The sequence below is a fragment of the Prunus avium genome, chromosome 2 (genome assembly GCF_965620075.1).
Source record: "Prunus avium chromosome 2, drPruAviu1.hap1.1, whole genome shotgun sequence".
Lineage (NCBI taxonomy): Eukaryota > Viridiplantae > Streptophyta > Magnoliopsida > Rosales > Rosaceae > Prunus > Prunus avium.
Genome location: NC_142285.1, coordinates 42,735,034 through 42,758,915, shown reverse-complemented (window position 1 = coordinate 42,758,915; position 23,882 = coordinate 42,735,034). Strand labels below are relative to the sequence as shown.

Here is a 23,882-nt window from a genome sequence, read left to right as displayed (position 1 = left end):
TTGAATAGAATAAATATCCTCTGTTCTAGCTTTGCCATTTCCAGAGGCCAATGCATATTCCTCTGTTCAGAAATTTAACAACCGTGTCGGCGCCAACCATGGTATGACTCATGAGTATAACCTACACTACACCAAGCAGAAGTACTCACGTTTTTGCAATTTCAATAAAATTTAAAATCCCAAAAAGGTTTGGTTACTTTGTCAAAAAAGAATAAATGGACATGAATATAATGAGATTATTTAGTATCATATTACAATGACAAAAAGGAGAAAAAAAGAGAGTGAATCTTCCTTTGATCATAATTTCTCTCATTCTAGAGACAGATACATACAGAGTACAGACCCAATGGTTGATTAGTCAATGTTTTTCAGTCTAACATTGTTTTCCAGTCTAACGGGGGACCTATAACAGAGACTAATGGGGACGTCTCTTTCTCAGTCCTTCACACCACATACGACCAAAGTTAATTAATCCAACCTCAGAGATTATGAATCGTTATATATATCCTTCAAAACTTCAACCTCAGAGACCTATCTACATATCTTAATGGAGGAGCCGCTACTGGACACAGCTGCAGGCGCTGATCAGTTGCGCACTCATGATCTGTATGAAGGTGGGAACAAAGACTATGCTCCGGTGAGGAGCTTCGATGCGCTGCGGTGTATGTTTTGGATTGAGACAGGGAAGCTCTGGAAAATGGCAGGTCCGGCAGTGATCACTATGTTGTGTATGTATGGGACTAACTCAGCTGTCATTCTCTTTGTTGGTCATCTCGGAACCGTAGAGCTCTCAGCGGTCTCCATTTCTCTAGCCGTCATTTCCACATTCGCTTATGGATTCTTGGTCAATTTTCTTCCCCTTAGTTCCTCATATGTCAATATTCTGACATGTTATATTATATATATGTTGCCAGGCTATGAATTTGAGGTTTCGACTATTAGTTAAGTACATGAAATGAAAATAACATTACATATATATTTGGAAAAAGACCTTGATGATTGTTGGTTTTAGAAAGTGTGTGAGTAGCGCTCTGATACCACTGTTGGGTTTTTAAAAGAAGAATAGAGTGATTTTATTTATTCAACAATAGGATGGATACAAGGCTTAGCTATTTGGCCTGTTAGTTGTAGCTATTGGCCTTTATCACTAGATTGATTACAAACAGAAAGCTTAGTGCCCATTTATAGAGGGAACAACCATCTAGTAAAGTCGGTTATTCTAGTAAACCGACAGTAACTTGTAATTCCAGCCGCATATATTGTAGCTTCAACTAGAACTTTCTACTAGCTTCAATTAAGTTAGTGACTAGTGTTTAGGGAATACATCCGCCAACTTTGCATTCTAAATTGTCCTAGAAAATTCTGCTAGCTTGTAGAAATCTCCACCAAATGTGCATTATTTTTCAACAATGATGCATGAATTGTAGCGATATGGCAACTTTAAGAATGTCAAAAATATGAAAACTTAATATGTTATGTTTATGCAGTTTGGCATGGGGAGTGCTCTGGAGACCCTGTGTGGGCAGGCATTTGGAGCCGGGGAGATTCATATGCTTGGGATTTACATGCAGCGCTCATGGATAATCCTATTAGTAACCAGCCTCTTCATCTTGCCAATTTACATCTTTGCCACACCCGTTTTAAAGTTGCTAGGCCAAGAAGATGACATAGCCAATCTGGCTGGAGAATTTACAATCCAAACAATCCCCTCATTGTTCTCACTTGCCATTATTTTTCCAGCTCAGAAGTTCCTTCAGGCTCAGAGAAAGGTTAAGGTTCTGGCATGGATTGCAGTTTTGGCTTTGATCGTACAAATTGGGCTGCTCTGTCTCTTCATTTTGGTGTTTGGTTGGGGCACATTGGGTGCGGCTGTTGCATTTGACATTATAAGATGGGGCGTGGCAATTGCTCAAGTTGTGTATATAATGGGTTGGTGCAGGGAGGGCTGGACTGGGTTTTCATGGTTGGCTTTCAAGGAGATATGGGCTTTTGTAAGACTTTCCCTTGCCTCTGCTGTCATGCTCTGCCTTGAGATTTGGTACATGATGAGCATACTCATTCTCACAGGCCATCTTGATAATGCAGTTATAGCAGTTGGTTCCCTTTCTATTTGGTAATTAACATCTTAATGCTAATACCATGGTGGCTAATGATAAGCTTTTGATACCTAATGCTAATACCATTCTCTTCTTTTCCTTTCGCAGCGTGAACATTAACGGAATTCAACTAATGTTGTTCATTGGAATAAATGTGGCAATAAGGTGAACAAGCATTGCATATTGCATTTGAAGGATTATTCTCATGTTGGTGAATGAGTTAATTAAGGTTTTTAATTTCTACTAATAATGCAGTGTGCGTGTCTCCAATGAGCTTGGATCAGGAAGACCAAGAGCAGCCAAATACTCCGTCTATGTGACAGTATTTCAGTGTCTTCTAATTGGGATTTTTTTCATGATTGTGATCTTGATAACCAAAGACAGTTTTTCCCTACTTTTTACAAGTGATAAGGATCTGCAACAAGCGGTCGCTAAGCTAGCATATCTTCTTGGTATAACTATGTTGCTCAACAGCATCCAGCCAGTAATATCAGGTACCGGTTTGACGTGCGACTAAGTTTATGAAATGTTATACAAATAATGCCACTTCTTCTGCTGATGCCCATGTTTGCTTGCTTGCTGGTTCTTGAAGGGGTTGCAATTGGAGGTGGATGGCAGGCACTAGTAGCTTATATAAACTTGGGTTGTTACTACATTTTTGGACTTCCTCTTGGATATCTTCTTGGTTATACTGCGAATCTGGGTGTGATGGTAAGTTAAGATGGTAACATTTCCAAATTCCAAGTAGGTTACGTTAATTCACAAGTGTTTGATGAATTCCTGTGATTGATGCAGGGACTTTGGGGTGGCATGATATGTGGAACTGCTCTCCAAACCTTGCTTCTGATGATTGTGCTCTACAAAACCAACTGGAATAAAGAGGTATAATCAATATTTCAATTCATTGCAAATTATAAACAATGTGAGATTTGAAAATATCCACATTGAAATGAAACTGCAGGTGGAGCAAGCAACAAAACGTGTGAGGAAGTGGGGTGGTCAAGACATCACAGCTGAGAATGGAGCTCAAAGTACCTGAAATTCTTTGCTCCTTCAATGTTCAATGTTCAAACTTTTTGTTGGATGAATAAATATCGTTAAGTACAAGTACAAAAAAGGCAATGATATAGTGAGATTTCTAGCTTTGCCATTTTCAGAGGCCAATGCATATTCCTCTGTTCATAAGCTTAACAGGTCGGCGCCTAATTTTGGACTTTGGTCAACCATTACCATGATTTGAGTATGATATGAGCCACACTACACCAAGCAACGGTCCTTATTTTTTTGCAATTTCATTTATATTTTCAATAAAACTTAAAAGCCCCAAAAGGTTTTGGTTACTTTATTAAAAAAGAAATAGTGGGTTGTTTTGACATGGTCGACAACATCATATTTACAATATATAAAAAAACGAAACAAAGAAGAAGAAAATGTGAATTTGCCTTCATCAGAATGAATTTCTGTCATTCTAGAGAATGAGATATTTTTGGCACATGAAGATGACAAAAGTAAAGACATAATTACTCTGCTTCAGTCTTTCACACAACACACTGTAAATGTGTGAACTATAATGGCTCCTCATCATCACCATGCTTGCTAGGTAGCTAAAGTCGCTGTCATTGCCTACAAAACAACAAATATTGAAAATAAAATTCATGTTCTATAGCATATAGTACTATTGCTCATAAACTCTCATATTCATTGGTGAGTTTGGTTTGGAGTAAATTAATGGAAACACCGTTGCTCAAAGGCAAAGGCGAAGCGGAGGCAGCTGATGATGACTGTGCGGCAGTGAGGAGCTTTGAGGAGGCCATGTGGGTCTCTTGGAAGGAGGCAGTGAAGCTCTGGAGAATTGCAGCTCCGGTGGCGTTTACAACTCTGTTTCAGTACCTGGTTGTGTCTGTCACCACCGTCTTTGTGGGTCATCTCGGAGATCTTGAGCTCTCTGCTGTTTCCCTTTCTGTCACTGTCATTTCTGGCATCCCTTTTGGTTTACTGGTTTGCATCTAATACATCTGCTTCTGTTTCTTTTTCTGTATATATATATTATCATATATCATATATAATATATAATATATATTCATGTTATGGATAAATGTGACTGTGTTTACATGTTTATTGTTTTGAGTTGTTTACTCTTATTAATAAATTACAGGGAAAGTTTTGACTTTTGAGTGAGTTGAATTTACATTTATTAGGTGAATATATGGTGACATTCTCCTCAGTCTTTTGACTGGAAGGTCTATTTTGATATGCCAAAAGCTAAATGTTGCTTAAGAGATGACTTGTGTTGAAGGAATGAAAGAGAGACCAATTTAATTTAGCTATGCATGTATATATGTAGCAAGGTATGGCAACTGCACTGGGAACGCTTTGTGGTCAAGCATTTGGTGCAGGCCAAGTTGGGTTGCTTGGTATCTATATGCAGCGGTCATGGATTGTCCTATTAATCACCTGTATCATCCTTTCACCGGTTTATATTTTTGCCGCTCCAATACTGGAGAGTTTAGGCCAAGAAAGTGATATAGCTGATCTTGCTGGAAAATATAGTGTAAAGATAATTCCTCAGTTGTTCTCCTTTGCCATCTTTTTGCCCACTCAGAGGTTCCTTCAGGCTCAGAGCAAGGTTAGCGCAATGGCATTGATTGCTTTTGTGGCGCTGATCATACAAACTGGACTCCTTCATCTTTTCATCAATGTGTTTGGCTGGGGAACCACTGGTGCAGCTGTAGCTTATGACATCACACATTGGGGAATTACAGTTGGTCAAGTTGTGTATATTATGGTTTGGTGCAAAGAGGAGTGGACTGGATTTTCATGGCTGGCATTTAAGGACATTTGGGCTTTTGCTAAGCTATCCCTTGCCTCATGCATGATGTTTTGCCTAGACTCATGGTATACCATGACCATAAACATTCTCGCAGGTTTACTTGAAAATGCAGTGATTGCTGTTGGTTCCTTTTCTATATGGTAAGATCATATTTATGCTGCTATGCACTTGTTCTCATCTCCATGACTGAAAGCATCAAACTAATTGTAGTTCTCATTTCTTTCATATTTTTGTTCTTTTAGCATGAACTTTCAGAATTGGGAGATCATGTTGTTGGTTGGACTAAATGCTGCTATAAGGTAAATGTTGCTCTATATAATATGTAATGCACTTTCCATGCATTTTTCTGGTGTTGATAAGATCACATCATTGTTAACGATCAACAACCATCTGTACGCAGCACTCGAGTCTCCAATGAACTTGGAATGGGGCGCCCAAGAGCGGCCAAATACGCTGTCTGTACTGCAGTCTTGCAATCTCTCATAGTTGGAATTTTATCTATGATTGCTGTCTTCATAAGTAGAGACTACTTTGCCATGGTTTTCACAAACAGTGAAGATATGCAACGTGCCGTTGCTCGTTTAGCATACTTTCTTGGTGTAACCATGCTTCTTAATAGCGCAACAGTAGTGTTATCTGGTATATCTCTTTTAGTGTTGCTTGCTTCTCCTCACTTCACTAGTTCTGCTCATGCAATGTTCCACTGTTAAACCTCCCTCCAACTTCCAAGCCTCCTTTTTCTAATTGGTCTTTTTTTGTTGTTGCAGGTGTTGCTGTTGGAGGTGGATGGCAAGTGATGGTTGCTTATATAAACTTTGCTTGTTATTATCTATTTGGGCTCCCACTTGCAATCTTTCTTGGATTTAAAGCAAATCTGGGTGCTTTGGTACTAATACTAGCTTCTCTATCTTTCATATATGACACAAAATACAGTTGTAATTTGCCACATTGTCAGATTAATTTAGTTTAAAATTATGGATGTTACAACATAGGGACTTTGGGGTGGCATGATGAGTGGAAGTGCTGTTCAGATCTTATTGTTATTGATTGTGACTTCCAGAACCAACTGGGACAGAGAGGTAATCACTAGAATCTCATATGCAAACCTATTCCTATTTATCGTAAACTAATCTTGATATTGCATTTGCAGGTGGAGCAAACAACAAAGCGCATAAAGAAGTGGGGAAGCCAAGAAACAAAAACTGACAAGATAGATAGCTCTTAGTATATCAAAATAAATAAGCATCAAAGTCTCTAAATGGAGGATAACAAACAAGGGCAGCTGAGCTGAGTTGGAACTTGGACTAGTAGTAAGGTTTAGTTAATTCTTAAGCAAGCTGTTGTTCAAAGTGTTGTGATGTGAAAATAATCATTGTCAGACTTGTTGTGAGAGAAATCAGCTGTGAGATAAAGTAGTTTGGCGTTTGGTAATTTTTTTGTTAAAAGTGTTGTTGATACTGATTCCCGTATAATCAGAAAATGATTGCCGCATAATCATTAAATCCAACGCCTCTTCGAAACTAATTCCTGCATAATCAGAAAATAAAAGCACCTCACTAGTTGCTTTCCCTTATAGCTTTCTCTTACAGTAATTTATAACAATAAGTGATTTTCTCATAATTTACCAAACGGGCTGGGTTTCCCAAAAAAATTTTAAAAATCACTTATCACCCCAAGCAAGAGATGGCAAAGCGCGTGTACTTGGGTGGGACCTGGAGTTGGGCCCACCGCCTTCACGAATCGCCGTCTTGTTCTTCTCATGGAACACTAGTGGTGACCACTAGACTAAATATTGAGAATGGTACCGGGTCTGTAGACCCACAGACATTTGTTTGGGCCTTTGGGCCTTTGGGTCCACCATTTGTGCTCTCATTCACTTTGGGTGGGGTTCAAAAACTCCCATAATCTCAGTCAGACAAATTAACTTTATGAATTCAATTATTTTTTGTTTTTGAGAAATTATGTAATTGCATTCATAATTCAATAAAAAAAAGTCACTAGTTATAAAGGGTCATTACAATTACGGAGAAGTAATATAAAATCAATATTATGACAATTTGATGCATCTCCATTAACAATCACGCAAAACTGAAGAAACTCTTAATATAGTAGTATTTCATTTCTTCCTCTATAATTTTTTTTTAAAAAAAAACTTAAAAAGCATCTCTTGCTTTACAAATTCCTTTCCCTTGAGTGCAATTTCGCACTTATCTTAATACAAGTGAGGAGTGTAAGATAAATCTTTTGAAGTGCGAATAATAAATTTTATTATTTTTATTAACACTTGAAATAATGAAGCAAATAGTAGTTATGTTAGATTTATTCAGGTCCATTCATCTCAGCATTTATGGGACGTGGACGGTGAACCACCGATTACCATACCAAATTTTGTAGTTTCTGTGTGTCTGGAAAGGTGGTTGGATTCTTGTGCTGCTGCTGTGCTGTGCAAGTGCAACAAAGGGAAATAATTATACATGGATACGTATGTGAACCGTATATTCCATTGAGTATGTATAATGTATGGTAATATGGTATGGGGCTAGCTAGCCAAGCGTAGCTATATTTGGTACCAGACAGTTCACATTTCCACTGGGGAGGAAACTTTCAAGTGTCAAGAGAGATTGGTAGGTGGGCGGGAGAGTGGTGGTTCAGAACCTCATTATTTGGTCTTTGGAATTACATTGGAAAATTTGAACGGTGGGCTTTGAGTGTACGTTAGTCTAGCTAGCTAAATCCAAGACAATTCATTGTCGGATCAAATTGTAATTAACCACCCAGATTGCGGTGCGTGCAACCATCCCTTGGACGTTCTTTGATATTTGCAAACCTTTTGAGTTGTGACACTGACATTCACCAATGATAAATGAGAACCACGTGGTAACTAACTGTCGCTGACCAAAGTTGGAGAGAGACGAGCTCATGCAAAGCATAGCATACCTAATTTGATTTTTCTTTCTTCTAGATTAAAATTGACAATACTACTTGCAAAATTTGTTTCCACATGCCGTGCAGATTTTTTTATATAATACAAGTGATAGTCTAAAATATAAGAGGAAGAAGGGTTTCACACACACACTATCAAGATGTCATGAGTAATCGACCTTAAGATTACTAATATGCAAATCAATATCTTTTTCCACAATTCGAGCAAAGTTTAAGCATTGCCATTCTTAAGGTATAATTATATATGGTTACACTTAGATTTAAATAGGTTGCAGTCTTGCGCTAATTGGGAGTATTTCTTTTAACATTAATTAACAAGTAAAAAAACAAAATAAATTACACTCGAAATAAAGTAATATTTTAAGTCAAAGCAAAGAAGTAAACGTCAAAAGAATAACTTGGAACTATATAAAGTATGGGACTTCATTCTCACGAAGTCACAAAACCAAAACCAAACCAAACCAAAACCCAACACACACCATCCCAGTTCACAACACCACCACCCAGCCTTAGCACCGTTGGATTCATCTCCGTAGCTCCCTCCCACTTCATATCAGATCCAAACAGGTGTCCCTGCGGTATTTAATTCATATGGAGGCGCCACTGCTTCCGGCACTGAACGGCGACGATGTTCGAGACTATGAGCCGGTGAAGAGCTGGAAGGATGCTCGGTCGGTGACGTGGAAAGAGACTCGGAAGCTGTGGAAAATAGCGGGGCCCATCGCCTTCACAATCATCTGCAACTTTGGGACCAACTCTGTTTCCACCATGTTCGTCGGACACCTCGGAAACGTTCAGCTCTCTGCCGTCTCAATCGCTCTCTCTGTGATCGGAACCTTCTCTTTCGGCTTCTTGGTAAATTAGCTCTAGCTACCCTTCCATTTCATTTATTAATTCTATGCATTTAATTCACATACCATATATTCATATATAATTAATGGGGTGCATGCAATGCACATGTCGTCAATTTACATATAGCCTAGGTGGGGTGAGATTTAACAACTCTGTCTTTTTCTACTTGATTTATGTTTTTATGATTTGGGTTTCTTTTGTTGCACTCGTCTTCTTCTTCGTGCTTTTCTTTGATCTGTTTTTTTTTTTTTTATGTGTGTTAGGTATTCCTCAGTTTTCAAAACATTATGCTTTTTTATTTTTTTATGTATTAAAATGGTTAAATATATATACTTTCTGTGTATTAGGCTGACTAAAGTTGAGTGGAGAGTTTTTCTAATTAGGTCAGCGAATCATTGTTTCTTATTGAAAGTTGTAGTCTTTGAATCAGACTCTGTTTCACAGTTGAGAAAAGGTCGGAAATGATAAGAGATTTTGTATGAGAGAGAGAGAGAGAGAGCGAGAGGATATATATGATAATGAGCCCAAAAAATTTGAAAAATCAACCCAATTATTCTAATGGATTAGCCTTTGTATTTTGGATAAACCATATTAACGAACAGAGAAAAATCAAATTTAATTTAACCAATTTTTTTAAAATCGAAATCTAATTAAAAGGAACACTCAAAACTCTGTCATTTCACCGTTTGAATTATTCTAATGGGTTGTCTTACTAATAGGGAATTATGTATGTATGTATGCGTGCAAATGATAGATCATTCAAATCAAATGCATGATTGATTGGTATGCAGTATCTACTATGTATGTAGCTTAGCAGCAAAACCTATGTCATGGAATTGAAGGAGCTAAATTTGATAATTTGTACAAACTTGTAGCTCGGCATGGGGAGTGCATTAGAGACGCTTTGTGGTCAAGCATTTGGTGCTGGAAGGGTTAACATGCTTGGAGTGTACATGCAAAGGTCATGGATCATTCTATTTACCACCTGTGTCATCCTCACGCCACTCTACATTTTCTCTGCCCCGATTTTAAAGCTTCTTGGGCAGGACGATGAAGTGGCTGACCTTGCTGGAACCTTCACCATATATGTCCTTCCTCAGTTATTCTCACTTGCTGTCACTTTCCCTTCCCAAAAGTTCCTTCAGGCACAAAGCAAGGTTGCTGTTCTTGCATGGATTGGTTTTCTGGCCCTCATTATACACATTGGATGGCTCTTTCTCTTCATTTACGTGTTGGATTTGGGTATCTATGGTGCTGCTCTAGCATTTGATATCACAGGTTGGGAACTTGCGATTTGTCAAGTTATTTATATAATCGGTTGGTGCAATGAAGGATGGAGTGGTTTTTCATGGTTAGCTTTCAAAGACATCTGGGCCTTTGTCAAGCTCTCGCTCGAATCAGCTGTCATGCTTTGCCTTGAGATTTGGTATATGATGAGTATAATCATTCTTACTGGCCATCTTGGCAATGCTGTGATTTCTGTTGATTCACTTTCTATCTGGTAAGGATCCAACTTCCTCCTTTTTGTTCTTGCAACCACTTTCTACTTCTGCTGCTGATCCTTTGGTATTTTTTTTTCCCCTTCTTAGATTAGATGGTTTCTGTACATTTCTGCATTCAAATTATGATGTTTTTTCTTGGATTTTAACTCAATCAATTGGCATTGCAGCATGAATCTCAATGGATGGGAAGCAATGTTGTTCATTGGAATTAATGCTGCTATAAGGTAAGTACCAAGACTACTTTTATCATTTGGTGTACCTTGTATGTCATTGTCATCATACACAAACAACACTTTTTGAGGCAACAAAGATGTTCTGCTTACAATTATCTCTGCCGCTGATTTTTCAGTGTTCGAGTTTCCAATGAACTTGGATTGGGACGTCCAAGAGCAGCTAAATACGCTGTCTGCGTGACAGTCCTTCAGTCTCTGCTCATTGGGATTGTTTGCATGATTGTCATCTTGATAACCAAAGACTACTTTTCTGTCATCTTCACAAGCAACGCGGAATTGCAACAAGCTGTTGCGAAGCTAGCATTTCTTCTTGGAATTACCATGGTTCTTAATAGTGTCCAACCCGTCATTTCGGGTATCAATCGAGTCACTTGGCTTTTCCTCAGTTCCCTCTCTGTATACAGGACTCTTCCCCCTTCTAATATTTACTGGATTCATGACTTCAGGTGTTGCTATTGGAGGCGGATGGCAAGGACTAGTGGCTTATATCAACTTGGGTTGTTATTACGTTTTTGGCCTCCCACTTGGATTCCTTCTTGGTTATAAAGCAAACTGGGGAGTTAAGGTACAACATTTTCAGTCTCAGTTCCGCAGCTAAATGTTTGTGAGATTCTTTCGTCTTGACGGTCTCGAATCTGTGTTTTGTCCAGCTAGTTTTAATACCAACATTTGTTCATTATTTTAGGGAATTTGGGGAGGTATGATATGTGGAACTGCTCTTCAAACGTTGCTTCTCTTGATAGTGCTTTATAGAACCAACTGGAACAAGGAGGTCAGTTAAATCTGTTATAGGAATCCATGTGGTCCTTCAGTTTACTTTATAACTGATCACCAACTAGGATTTTCATTTACTTCAGCATTCTTGTTTAAAAGACAATAATCATAATCTTTTTTCTTGGCACAGGTTGAACAATCTTCGGAGCGAATGAAGAAGTGGGGTGGACAAAACGTTGAAGATGAGAAGATAGCTAACAACCGTATATGAACTTGATCCTAAAAGAAATTCACATCAAGTTTCTCCTGAGTACCTAAAATCTCCCTGCTTATGTTGGCCTGAATTTCTCTGGAAGTCATGTTTTAGAGTTGCATGGTGCTCTTCCAATTTTTGTGTTGACACAATTTTAAATCAGCATGATTTGTTCCCGGCAGGAGATTTTACCTCCCAGCCGGTGGTACAGAATTTACCCATCAATTTGATTCAACTAGTTTGATCTGATTTCCCCTTTTCAGGGTTCTCTTTCTTCATCGATAGTGTATGTTAATTTTGGTACTAAAAGTCACTATCTCTAAGAGCATCCACAATCATGCTCTCTATTTTTTAGTTAAAATTTAGCTAAAAACACTAAAAAGTTATTTTAGGAGCTCTTTATAAAATTTCAACTCCAACCATACTCTCTAGTTTAAAGAGTCATAAATGTTTTTAATAAATTTTAATTCAATTTTTGAATAAAATGTAGACACAAAAGCAATAATAAAAAATAGTTGATATTAAATAAATACTTAAAATAATATTAAATATAGAAGCATTTAATTATAGATAGTCACTATGAGTACTTTCTCTCTCCTCAAATTTAGGAGCTCCTAGAGGTCTCCCTATTTTAGGAGCTGGATAGAGAGCATGGTTGGAGGTGGGTTTTTTCAATTTCTCTCTAAATTTTAGTTAAGGATGTGGTTTAAGGAGTCCATTTTGGATGCTTTTGAGCAAAATGCATAAGTTTATTGTTAGAATAGTAGCAAACAAGGGCTTGTAAAGGAGCAACAACAGAAGAAAAAACCATATGCTGAAAACTAGCTTTTTGGGAGAATCTCCAATAAGTATTTTATGTTAAGTATTCGTTACATGCTTCTAATCTTGGGCGTTGGATTGTATTCATTAAATATGTTGGTAGTATCTTAGATGCAATTCAACGGCTGAAATTAGAAGTATGTAACTAATTCTTAACTTAAATACTTAATGGAGAATGTCCCCTAGCTTTCTACTTAAGTAATTGACCAAAACTTCTATTATGATGAACAACTTCACTGCTGCTGATAAATCCAAAAGACCAGCCTTAAAAGACCGTTAGTCAAAGCTTGAGAGAGAAGCTTCTTGACATGAAAAGTAAAATAATAATGATGAATTGATGATGAAATAAATTGAAAATGCCTCTTTATTTTATCCTCGTTTCATTAAAGACAGGGCGTTAATTATTGACAAATTTCATCGTCTCGCGTTATATAGGTTTTGTACGTGTAATTCAACAACAACGTCAGGATGGCCGAGTGGTCTAAGGCGCCAGACTCAAGTTCTGGTCCTCTAACGAGGGCGTGGGTTCAAATCCCACTTCTGACATTTTGGCATGTACATTTTCTCGAACTTTTTTTTTTTTTAATTTTTTATTTTTTAAAGGCTGTGTAAAGTGTATCCAATAAATCCAAGCACACTCTCGTATATTTCTCTATCAGAAATAGTTTGTTGACCCAGCTAACTTTCTAATAACCCCCACAAAACTTAGACAAGCTTCTTCTGGTGCAGAAAACAGGAACAACAACTGAGGTAGGTAGGACCCATTGCTGGACTTCTCATCTTTCATTTGGGAAACTGTGATGGGTAACGAACCTCAACCGGCGAGGGCCGACTCAGGAAATTTTATAGGGGTGGGTATATTACCCTTTTTTTATTCTTCTTAAAAACAGGTTTACATGGTCAATTTGCCATAGGCTATAGGTATTTTTTATTATTAAAAAATATATGCAAAGGAAATGAGTGGTAGCAACTATTCTTCAATTAACAATTTTTTAATTTTATGGGAGGACACATAGAAGTCGAGAGTGTAGTCATATAGATCTACAATTGCACAATCACAAGCTACAAATATTCAACAAACCCAAAAGACAACTAGACTATAAAAGCAAAGTTCAAGTAATGAATGGATTAAAACAGAAAAAGGACGAGTCATCAATAAAATCCTAGCAAATTGCATACGAAAAAAGACCCCAAAATTTAACACCTAAATCCTAAATCATAAAAAGCTAACAATAACAATTGAAATTGAAAATTAAGCAAAAAGTACTAGAAATCTTACCAAATTTAAAGAACATGCTATTTTTAATATGTTGGTACAATTTTAAAGAGAAGGAGAGGGCTGGACTGTTTTTAATTAACCTGGGTTTCACTTATAAAATTAACACTAATTTTTTTCATCTCTAAATTTACCATTGGGCTACAATCCACTATAGTCCATGCATAAATTTGCCCTTTGTCAACGTGTAACAATCCTGTGCCTGCGCTACCCCGTTGCTTTGAACAGAAGAAGCTTCCCTTGGTGGCAGGCACAGAGTTCTAGGCAGAAACTTTGAACTCGATCGATCGATTATGCACTCGTTCGTTGGCAACAGTCTCTTCATAATGTTTAAAAAACAGAAGCTTTTGTAACAAATCCCATCCCTTGTTTCTGCTTTACTTACTTTAAATTTGTGTGTGAAGCGGCATGAAGCATCTAGACCTAATTAAGGCAACCAAATTAATTAACCACCAAGTGTAATTGTCAGTCAACTTGACCTCTTAATTAATCGGCATCCAAAAGTACAAACCACCTCAGATATATGCTTCCTACCTGCCTAATATAATCCTTCCCCAGATAATCACTTTAGCCTTATCCTCACTTTGCCGTGTACGCAAATACCCTCCCACCAACCCTTACTAAAAACAATTACCAAGGATACCACTGTATTTTCGCATTTTGGTAACAAATATTCCTTCCCTTGGACCTTTATATACGAATAACCCGTTATAAGCACAATCGCACACACTCAAAAAGCATTGACCAGACCCAACCCAAAACAAAAAAGAACAATTAATGGCGTCCGGCCACGAAGTCCAAGTCAAGCTCTCCTCCGCTCGCGACCTCAAGAACGTCAACTGGCGAAACGGCCCCGTGAAGCCGTACGCCGTCGTATGGGTCGACCCTAAGAACAAGTGCTCCACCAGGGTCGACGAGGAGGGTGACACGTCACCTTACTGGGACGAGACGCTCACCATCCCTCTACCGGGTCCTGTCGACGGCGATACCACGCTCTACATCGACGTCGTGCACGCCGGATCCGACCGGGACACCAAGCCACTGATCGGGTCCGCCCGGCTCAAGCTCCGCGAAGTCCTCGATGACGTGGGCTTCGACGAGCGCGCCAGCCGCACTCTGCAGCTCAAGCGACCCTCTGGCAGGCCCCAGGGCAAGGTTGACGTTAAGGTTACGATTAGGGAGCCGCGTTACCGTGCCCCGGAACCGTACTACCCTTCGCCTTATGGGGTCCCACCAGCGGGATCTCGAGATTATCCTGCTCCGCCGCCGGCGTATGGCGCACCCTACGGCACACCCGCACAGCCGCCGACGTATGGAGCACCATACGCCACACCTGCACCGCCGCCTCCGCGCGATTACTACGCGGCCCCACCTTCTGGATACCCGTACAATGCGCCTCCAGCACCGTACGGTCAGCCGGCTCAGGCGAGTTATGGTCAGGCGGGGTATGGACAGGAGGAGAAGAAGAGTAAGTTTGGTGGGATGGGTACAGGAGTGGCTGTGGGCGCGGTGGCGGGGGTTCTTGGTGGAATCGCATTGGCGGAGGGCTTTGATTACGTGGAGGACAAAATTGCGGATGACGTGGCGGAGAGGGTGGAAGATGATGTTGGGTACGACGATGGGGATGACTTCTAGGATGTTCTGTCGTCATCTTGAGAGTTCGAGACTTTGATCCTATTGGTTATTGTAGCGTGGCATACATGCATGACATGGACCAGGCTTTGAAATTTGTCCTTTTCTTTTACATTGAGAAAAATTGAAAATAAAAATTATGTTTAAAAAAAAAAAAAAAGGAAAAATGATAATTATTTTAAATTGCCAAATTGTGAAATTGAATAGGAAAAAAGTTGTGCGCGTTATTATTATGCGAGATAGGATAAGCCAAGCATGAGTGAATCGCGTGATGGAATAAGTTGAGAGTCAGGATAAGGTGCTATATGCATGCATGTATGCGATGAAGCAGAAAGAAAAGGAAAAGTCTTTTATGAAATAGGAATGCAAAAAATAAACAAATTGCGAAATTAATATAATTTATTATTGAAAAAATAAAGTATAATCCCACTCCGTGTGATGTGATCAACACGCTAATAAAACTGGAATATTCTTAGAATAGGAACATATTCGGGCGGTGGAAGTCAGGGAACTTGTTCTTTTTTCTTCTTCTTTTACCAAAAGACACGAAAGTAATACGTTGCCGCTTTGGCATGCTCAAATGATATCAACCGCACATTTGAAGCCCAGGGAGCCGGTGCCACATGTACGATAAAACTTTCATGAAATAGAAATAACACAATACTATTTTATTATTTTTGATTAATAACACTATGACATGATTGATAAAACTTTCACGCAGCATAGTATTATTGGCTGGAAATAGCAAAATAAGTTTTTCTACACGTGTGGTTGCCTAGGCTGATTTGAATTAAGATTGGAACGAAAGCTCTTGGCTAAACTTGCTAACAATTCTTATAAGCCTTCGCGTGCACTACAAGCCCCGGAGTTTAAGTTTATATCTATGTTTCTTACAAGCAACAGCAAAAATGAATTGTTTGGGCTCTCTATCTCTATCTATATAAACGCCCTCTCATTTTTACAACTCTTTAATTCTTTGTCCACTGACGCAAAGCATCCTCTCATCTTTCAATCCATACACCCACAGGTTCGTGTTCAATTATTCATGCCACTTTCTTATTCTCCTATATTTTGCATCATCAATTATATTCTCTGATTTTCTTTCTCTTTTTTCTTTCCAAGCGTTCTTGGCAGTATTGAGATTCACAGGTTGACGAGGTTGCAATGGGGAAAAGAATTAGTGCACGCATCCGAAAATTTATTTCCTGTACTGGTAATTTATTTTTATTTTCTTTATTTATTTTTTTATTTTTTTATTTTTTTATCTTTGTCCAAAATTTCAAGCTCGTATTATCGTTTGTTAATCTTATTGCAAAGTGGGCTTGTAATGGCTGGGTTGGGCTCGTTTATTGTTTAGGTGCAGAACCCGGGCCCACCAGACCGCCTACTTCAATGAGTGTGGATGTAACAGAAGAATACGCTAATGCCTTCCGCACCGAATCATACCTCGACTTCTGGACACGTGTCGTGGCGTTATCCAATGGAGACTCAACCAAGACCAACAAGCGCATGCCAATGGAGTCAACTACCGCAGCTCGGCTCCCATCCTATCGGCTCTTCGCGGAGCACCTTTTGGATCCGGACCAACCCATGGTTGCTCGGATCTTAACCATGGCCCCGAACCACCCTACACTTTTATCCGACTACTTCACCCAAACAGCCGACGCTTCCATCCTATGTGGCCTCCTATTAAAAGATATTGACCGTACACGTGTCAAATACCGTTCCATCAAAACCAGCCTCCAATCCTTAAATGACAGGTCTACCCCTGAAACACTAACCCGCCTAACCAAATTAACCACTGCCTTGTCCCTGATTCGCATTCAAGCCATTCAAGCTGGGTGCTCAAACTTGCTAAAACGACTCGAGTCAACTCGCAACAAGGCTCGAGCCAAGCTCCGGCTCGCAAACAAATTAAGAGCCGGCTCAGCTATTTTCTTAGTCGCGCTAACGGCTTCGTTAAGTGTAATTGTAGTCACGCATGCTCTTGCACTAGTTGTGGCGATGCCGGCTTTTATAGCTGCTTCCCTTGACTTGGCTTCGCAGAGGAGGCTAGCTAGGATGGCTGCTCAGCTCGATGCAGCCACCAAGGGGACTTACATACTAAATAGAGATCTAGAGACTGTTAGCCGGCTCGTGGCTCGGCTGAATGATGAGATAGAGCATATGCATGGCATGGTTAAATTTTGGGTGGGCCGTGGAGAGGACTGGAGCCAAGCCAGCGGCGAAGTGGCTCGCCACCTGAAGAAAAATGATTGTAGCTTTAGGCAGCAGCTCGATGAGCTAGAGGAACATTTGTATTTGTGTTTCATGACCATTAACAGGGCCAGAAATCTAGTTGTGAAGGAAATTCTGGATCCGGGTCAAATCACACTATGACCCATAAATAGTACCCTAATTCCTTCTCAAAATGACAAATTTCTGGCCAGAATTTGAAGTAATTACAAAGATGAAGTTTTCTTAGCTTTGAATGCCCCCGCGGCTGGGGGTGGTTGAATGTAGAAATTATTGTCCTTTGATTGGACAAATTATTGGGTTATAAGTCTCATCTTTAGTCACTTTCAAGTTTCACAAAATGCATTTCCTCCAAAGTAGAGTCTATATACGTGTAAATGGATCGGTGCATGGTTTGGATAGGTAATGAACTATTTACTATTAGGCTCTGGCTGGACTGGCTGGACTGGCTGGACTGGCTGGCGGTCATTCAATGCCAACTAACATTTGTTGCACACATAAATTTCTGGATCTTGTTTTCCAAAACTAAATAAGAAAAAAGAAACCATCATCTGTTTGCAAATTGCAAGTCTCATTAATTAGGGTTGCTTCTTCTGATCTGATCGAGCACTAGAATTGTCATATTTTGCAATGTCATTGGGTTGGGGATAGCTTCTGGTAATACTGAATCTGTTTATAGCATTCACTGTTAAGTTAAGGCTTTGACTTTTCTTGGGAATGGGGAGTCATAAAAACAAGTCAACATTTTTTGCTCAAATCAAACAAAATACTCTACCTTTCTTTCACATTTCTTCGAAGGCGACTGGACCTGCAGCGCAGCAGGTTCAATTTCTTTCTTTGTTCTTAAATTGCATAAACTGCCCGTGATTTAGATTTGATTCATACACTAAACTCAATTAATGCATTTAGACTTTCCGCATTTCGACTAATCTAAACCACTTAAATGATCTAACCGCTTAAAACATGACAAGTCATATTTTATTTTATTTTATTTTTATAAGCAGTGTGCCTGAAGGCTGATGCAGAAAGCAGTCCTCCTATATCTAAGCAAGCACATAGCTATCAAATGAAAAAAGCAAAAAGAAGAAGAAGAGAGCACGAACAGGAAGAAAAAAATTAAAGAAAAAGACAGAAAGAAGAAGAAGTACACTCTCCGGATAAGTATGCTCGCGGGAGAGAGAAAAAAACACACTGTAACCCTTAACGGCGTTAAATTAGTGTTTAAATGGGTTTTGAAAATAAAAATTAAATAAAATAAGACTTGTCATGTTTTAAGCAGTCAAATCATTTGAGTGACTTAGATTTGTCGAAGTACAGGTAAATAGAGGCTTGTAATCACAGTGTGACAATAAATCAATCATTTATGGAGGAATGTAGTTATAGAAGTACGCCTCGCCATATACCAGACTGGGATTGTTTGCCTGTACTGACCCTATGATGGATGTAATTGCAGTTCATATAGGCTATTTAATCATGTGGCTTTTTATCACAAATGGTCCTTCACATTTACGAAATTATCACGAATGGTCCTTGAGGATTTTTTGTGACACTAATAGTCCTTAACGTTTGGGCTTTTTATCACAAATGGTCCCTGCCGTTATAAATTCTGTTAAGTGTGATGTGAAAAATAAGTGAAGCCCACCTGTCCAATTACATTGTGACATGTGGATAAAAAAATAATTTTTTAATTTTTTAATGAAAATTCCATATTTATTTATTTTTCTGCGGGAGAGAGAGACGGAGTAAGAAAGCGGGATGAAAAATTGCAGAAAAATAAAAGGAATTTTCATTAAAAATTTATTTAATTATTTTTTTATCCATATGTCACAATGTAATTGGACAGGTGGGCTCCACTTATCATCCACGTCACACTTAACAGAATGTTTTAACGGCAGGGACCATTTGTGATAAAAAACCTAAACGTTATGAACTATTAGTGTCACAAAAAAACTTCAAGGACCATTCGTGATAATTTCATAAACGTGAAGGACCATTTGTGATAAAAAGCCTAATCATGTTTATGAGAATTTATGAATTACCCACTTGCCTTGTATGCCTCAAATTTTTGTAATACAACGGCGAGTTTACTAGTACTTGCAGCCATATGGTGTCATTTCTGATGTAACATGATTGATTTGAATTACCATAGTGTCATTTCTGATGCAAGAGACCCCAAATTTCTTGCAGAAAACTAACTTCAACCTCACCCCTGTACCTGTAAAGGAGTTACAAATTAATGGTCATACTTAGATCTCAACGATCGCAACAAATTTATGAAAGACTTGTTAAAGTGTTTTATATGATTTTAGATTGGTCCCAGAGCCCTCCGCGGTTGAGAGCATCCCCATTAAATTGAAGGCTGGTAAGATTTTAGAAGAGCTAGGTATAAGAGTTCAATACTGTGGCCCTTTCATAAATAGGTCCAACTAATTTTGACAGCATTTTTTCTTTTTTCTCCTGTTTCATTAGACACTTGTCATTTACTTTGTTAAATTCAGAGAGACGGATTAGCGACCCACAACTAATAACACCGATATTGTCTCCAACTTAACCACATACAAAGCTCTGTATGTGTTATATTTTATCACAAAATGCCTCGGTATATTAGTAGTGGAACCATTCATTATACTAGCCTCTTCGCACGCGTTTATGTGTTTGCCAAAGACTTTTTAAAAAAAATTAAATTTATTTTAGAATTAAAAAAGATAATGGGTAGTTGTGTTCCATTAAAAGAGAATCTATTATTTGATTTTTCTTTTAATTTTAATTTTTTTAAGATGAAAAAGTGTGAATTTATCATATTATCCTAATTTAATTAATAATTTCAATTCTTAATGTTTTCATTAACTAAGGGCATTTTCTAGTGTTTTGAATGTTTCACCATTCTTTGCCTTTTGCTTTATATATATATAATTCTTGTATTTTATTTAGTCAAGTTTCCAATGTGGGACTTATATTCTTCAACAGACTTGTTTTGGGTGGGAAATAATTTGTTACGAATTTCTTTACTATTAATCCCTCGACTCAATAAATATTTTTATTTTCTAAAAAGCAAATATATTTTGGTAAAGCCAAAAAGCAAAACTTTATTTGTAGTACATAATTGTCTTTATCGCACCACAACATTGTTCTTTTCAATTTTACATTTTATTTATTGTGATAATTTAAAAAATCACGTAGATTTTGTATAGTTTATTCAAATATATAGAAACTACACTTGCTTTGGAATCTGAAGCTTGAGAAATATAATTTATTCTTTAATTTACAGCTTTATATTTTATTTTTAGTTATAAAAATTTAACATAATTTTCAGTAAATATTTATAACATAATAACGTATATATTAGAGGAAGTTGAGGTTCCACCCCAAAATCAATTGATAATGGGGAAGTAGCTCAACTCCTTATAAACTCAAGCTAAGTCCCTTAACTTTTCAATGTGAGACAAATACTCTCAACACGCCCCCGCACGTGTGGCGAACTTTTAAGCCTAACACGTGGGAGCACGTGTGGTCGTTGAGCCCAACATGTAAAGCCTTGCTCTGATACCATGAAGGAAGTTGAGGTTCCACCCCAAAAACCAATTGACAATGGGGAATAGCCCAACTCCTTATAAACCCAAGCTAGATCCTTTAACTTTTCAATGTGAGACAAATACACTCAACATATACATGCAACCAGAACACATAAATACTTGGAGGTATAAAAATTTATCTTTGATATTAATGCCTTAATATACACAACACAACCCTCCACTGCCCTGCCCGGCATATATATAATTCACACCTAGCAAAAAGACTCACCTATAAATTATAATAAGGACAGCAAAAAGTGTTCTTTCGTTGTATGAGAACTTCTTTCCACACCTAAACCTAGTGAAAGAGAAACATTTATGGGTCCCAACCTCCACCGTGAAGCCCATAATTGCAACCCCAACTACACCAGCAACTTGTTTATAAGTATCTCTGATACCCTCATTCCATTTATCAACCAGCACACTTTCTTCAGTTTTCCTTTTCTAACTTCATAGCCAGCTCCCTGGTTAGATCAACATCAACATCATCAACCATGGCATCTGAGTTGGGGAAGAAGGAGGAAATCTCGAAGGTGAAAGTCACTAGCAAAACCCATGTGAAGCCCAACAAGAAGATAGGTAAGAAAGAATGCCAGCTGGTCACATTTGACCTCCCCTACCTGGCTTTTTACTACAACCAGAAGTTACTGTTTTACAAGGGGGCTGAGTTCGAGGAAATGGTGAAGAAGCTGAAGGAGGGTTTGGAGGTGGTTCTGGTGGAGTTTTATCAGCTGGCTGGGAAGCTTGGGAAGGATGAGGAGGGAGTCTTTAGGGTTGAGTATGGTGATGAGATGGAGGGTGTGGAGGTTGTGGAGGCTGCATCAGAAGATATCAGCATAGCTGATCTGGCAGTTGAGGAAGGCACCAGTGCTTTGAAGGACTTCATACCCTACAATGGGGTCTTGAACTTGGAGGGCATTCACAGGCCTTTGCTGGCACTGCAGGTAAAATTCATCACTCATTAATTAATACTAGCTATCTACTCTGATTAACTTCAATAAATAGTCAATGCATTAATGACATGGTTAATCACAGCATCTAATTAATCTTTAGCTCAACAAAATCTAATTAAAGTAGTAAGTCTAAAGTGGAGGGGACCCAAGAAAACACTTTTACATGTCCATTTTGCAGACGTTCTGGTTGTAGATTCCTATTTTTATGAGATTTTTTCTCTCTATCCAAGCAATACTCGAACTTGATCGCAAAGGTACGAACAAACTAACCTAACCCACATTTATGTTTTTTTAGATCTAAACTCATGTATATGTTCTATTTCCTATCTTGAATAATCAATGATGTTTGATACTTTTTTTTTTTACTGTTTATTATGAACCATGGATCACTTGCCTTTTCATCATTTGAACCCTTTTAACCGCTAATTTGGATTTGGGGTCACGCCACGCAGTTAACCAAGCTGAAGGATGGATTGGCAATAGGGTGCGCCTTCAACCATGCGATCCTAGACGGTACCTCCACGTGGCACTTCATGAGCTCGTGGGCGGAGATCTGCAATGGGTCAAAATCTATTTCAGCCCAACCCTTCCTGGACCGCACCCAGGCCCGAAACACGCGCGTGAAGCTCGATCTCTCTCCGCCTCCATCCAACGGCGACGCGTCGTCCAACGCTAAAGCGGACCCGAAACTAAGAGAGAGAGTGTTCAAGTTTTCGGAAGCAGCCATCGACAATATCAAGTCAACAGTCAACGCAAAGGCACCATCGGACGGCTCAAAACCATTCTCCACATTCCAATCCCTCTCCGTCCACATCTGGCGCCACGTCACCAAGGCGCGCCACCTGAAACCCGAAGACTACACGGTCTTCACCGTCTTCGCGGACTGCCGAAAACGGGTCGACCCGCCCATGCCCGATACATACTTCGGGAACCTAATTCAGGCGATCTTCACTGTGACGGCAGCCGGGTTGCTGTCGGCGAACCCGCCGGAGTTCGGAGCTTCGATGATCCAGAAGGTGATCGAAGCGCACAACTCGAAAGCCATTGACGAGCGCAACAAGGAGTGGGAGAGCTCGCCGAAGATTTTCGAGTTCAAGGACGCGGGAGTGAACTGCGTGGCGGTGGGGAGCTCGCCGAGGTTTAGGGTTTATGAGGTGGATTTCGGATGGGGAAAACCGGAGGGGGTGAGAAGCGGGTCGAACAATAGGTTTGATGGGATGGTGTATTTGTACCAGGGGAAGAGCGGTGGGAGAAGCATTGATGTGGAGATTAGCTTGGAGGCTCCGACTATGGAGAAGCTGGAGAAAGACGAGAGCTTTGTTCTGATTGGCAACTAGTTAAGTTTAAGGTGGAAGATGGAGATTAATGGAGCTAATTAAATTGGTTTGGCGTGTGATTTTAGTTGGGGCATGCTTAATAATAATCACTGGAGTCGCATACACGAACCAATTGTAGCAAGCCATATGCTTTGTTTCTTTAATCTGGGTTGGATGCAGTGCAGACTTTGCTTGCAGCAGCATATATAATTGTTAAAGGGTTGTGCTTGGACTTGGAAATTAATGATGGGTTATGTTATTTTCATATTTTTTTTATGAATGTTTGGTGTGTGAATCTCATCTTAATTTTATTGGGTCGGTATTTTTCACTGTTGTATTTCTCATTTGGTAGCTCGGCTTAGATTGATTTTATAAGTCTCTTGTAATGATGAGATTTATAAGACACGATATGTTAAATTGTTATGCAATTTAATAAATCAAGACTTGTGTGTATAATGAGTTAACTAAACATCAACAAATGTAATAATTTAATTTCATTGAAATAGTTGAGTTGATTCATAAAATCACTTAGTAGTTATTCATGTAAACTCTTGAATTCATTTTCATCCAATTGGAAATTTCTGTGGGCTTTAATCCAATCCAACACTCCAGTTTTCCAATATGATCAAACTTCCTTTGAAGTATTTTGCTATTTT

General features: G+C 38.9%; 6 protein-coding genes and 1 non-coding gene across 9 annotated transcripts; all 7 read left to right on the top strand.

Annotated features, from left to right (window-relative positions):
* The first annotated feature begins 354 nt into the window (after positions 1 to 354).
* On the top strand, positions 355 to 3,246 carry LOC110767637 (protein DETOXIFICATION 35). The gene is made up of 7 exons (XM_021971229.2): positions 355 to 844; positions 1,488 to 2,113; positions 2,205 to 2,261; positions 2,352 to 2,590; positions 2,689 to 2,807; positions 2,892 to 2,978; positions 3,058 to 3,246. Exons 1-7 carry the CDS (start codon positions 548 to 550, stop codon positions 3,133 to 3,135), a joined length of 1,503 nt encoding a protein of 500 aa, XP_021826921.2. The 5' UTR covers positions 355 to 547; the 3' UTR covers positions 3,136 to 3,246.
* A 147-nt stretch (positions 3,247 to 3,393) lies between these two features.
* Positions 3,394 to 6,428, top strand: LOC110767638 (protein DETOXIFICATION 35-like). Of its 2 annotated transcripts, none has more exons than XM_088248443.1 (7): positions 3,394 to 4,094; positions 4,699 to 5,066; positions 5,169 to 5,225; positions 5,327 to 5,565; positions 5,694 to 5,812; positions 5,919 to 6,005; positions 6,077 to 6,428. In XM_088248443.1, exons 1-7 carry the CDS (start codon positions 3,825 to 3,827, stop codon positions 6,149 to 6,151), a joined length of 1,215 nt encoding a protein of 404 aa, XP_088104569.1. In that variant the 5' UTR covers positions 3,394 to 3,824; the 3' UTR covers positions 6,152 to 6,428. The 2 variants fall into 2 exon arrangements, with proteins under 2 accessions (XP_088104569.1, XP_088104568.1); XM_088248442.1 differs by having other exon boundaries at positions 4,441 to 5,066.
* Positions 6,429 to 8,293: 1,865 nt separating this feature from the next.
* LOC110767688 (protein DETOXIFICATION 35) lies at positions 8,294 to 11,672 on the top strand. The gene is made up of 7 exons (XM_021971305.2): positions 8,294 to 8,724; positions 9,597 to 10,222; positions 10,391 to 10,447; positions 10,573 to 10,811; positions 10,903 to 11,021; positions 11,142 to 11,228; positions 11,361 to 11,672. Exons 1-7 carry the CDS (start codon positions 8,461 to 8,463, stop codon positions 11,439 to 11,441), a joined length of 1,473 nt encoding a protein of 490 aa, XP_021826997.1. The 5' UTR covers positions 8,294 to 8,460; the 3' UTR covers positions 11,442 to 11,672.
* A 1,032-nt stretch (positions 11,673 to 12,704) lies between these two features.
* TRNAL-CAA (transfer RNA leucine (anticodon CAA)) lies at positions 12,705 to 12,788 on the top strand. The gene has a single exon. It is a non-coding gene; the product is annotated as a tRNA-Leu (tRNA).
* Positions 12,789 to 14,224: 1,436 nt separating this feature from the next.
* LOC110767690 (Calcium-dependent lipid-binding (CaLB domain) family protein) lies at positions 14,225 to 15,341 on the top strand. Its single transcript, XM_021971309.2, has one exon. It carries the CDS (start codon positions 14,296 to 14,298, stop codon positions 15,151 to 15,153), a length of 858 nt encoding a protein of 285 aa, XP_021827001.2. The 5' UTR covers positions 14,225 to 14,295; the 3' UTR covers positions 15,154 to 15,341.
* Positions 15,342 to 16,018: 677 nt separating this feature from the next.
* LOC110767689 (transmembrane protein, putative (DUF677)) lies at positions 16,019 to 17,708 on the top strand. 2 transcript variants are annotated; one of them, XM_021971307.2, is made up of 3 exons: positions 16,019 to 16,177; positions 16,273 to 16,363; positions 16,508 to 17,708. In XM_021971307.2, exons 2-3 carry the CDS (start codon positions 16,315 to 16,317, stop codon positions 17,527 to 17,529), a joined length of 1,071 nt encoding a protein of 356 aa, XP_021826999.2. In that variant the 5' UTR covers positions 16,019 to 16,177; positions 16,273 to 16,314; the 3' UTR covers positions 17,530 to 17,708. The 2 variants fall into 2 exon arrangements, with proteins under 2 accessions (XP_021826999.2, XP_021827000.2); XM_021971308.2 differs by having other exon boundaries at positions 16,046 to 16,177; positions 16,285 to 16,363.
* Positions 17,709 to 21,220: 3,512 nt separating this feature from the next.
* On the top strand, positions 21,221 to 23,493 carry PEL3 (HXXXD-type acyl-transferase family protein). Its single transcript, XM_021971205.2, has 2 exons — positions 21,221 to 21,901; positions 22,363 to 23,493. Exons 1-2 carry the CDS (start codon positions 21,452 to 21,454, stop codon positions 23,245 to 23,247), a joined length of 1,335 nt encoding a protein of 444 aa, XP_021826897.1. The 5' UTR covers positions 21,221 to 21,451; the 3' UTR covers positions 23,248 to 23,493.
* The last annotated feature ends 389 nt before the right edge of the window (positions 23,494 to 23,882 follow it).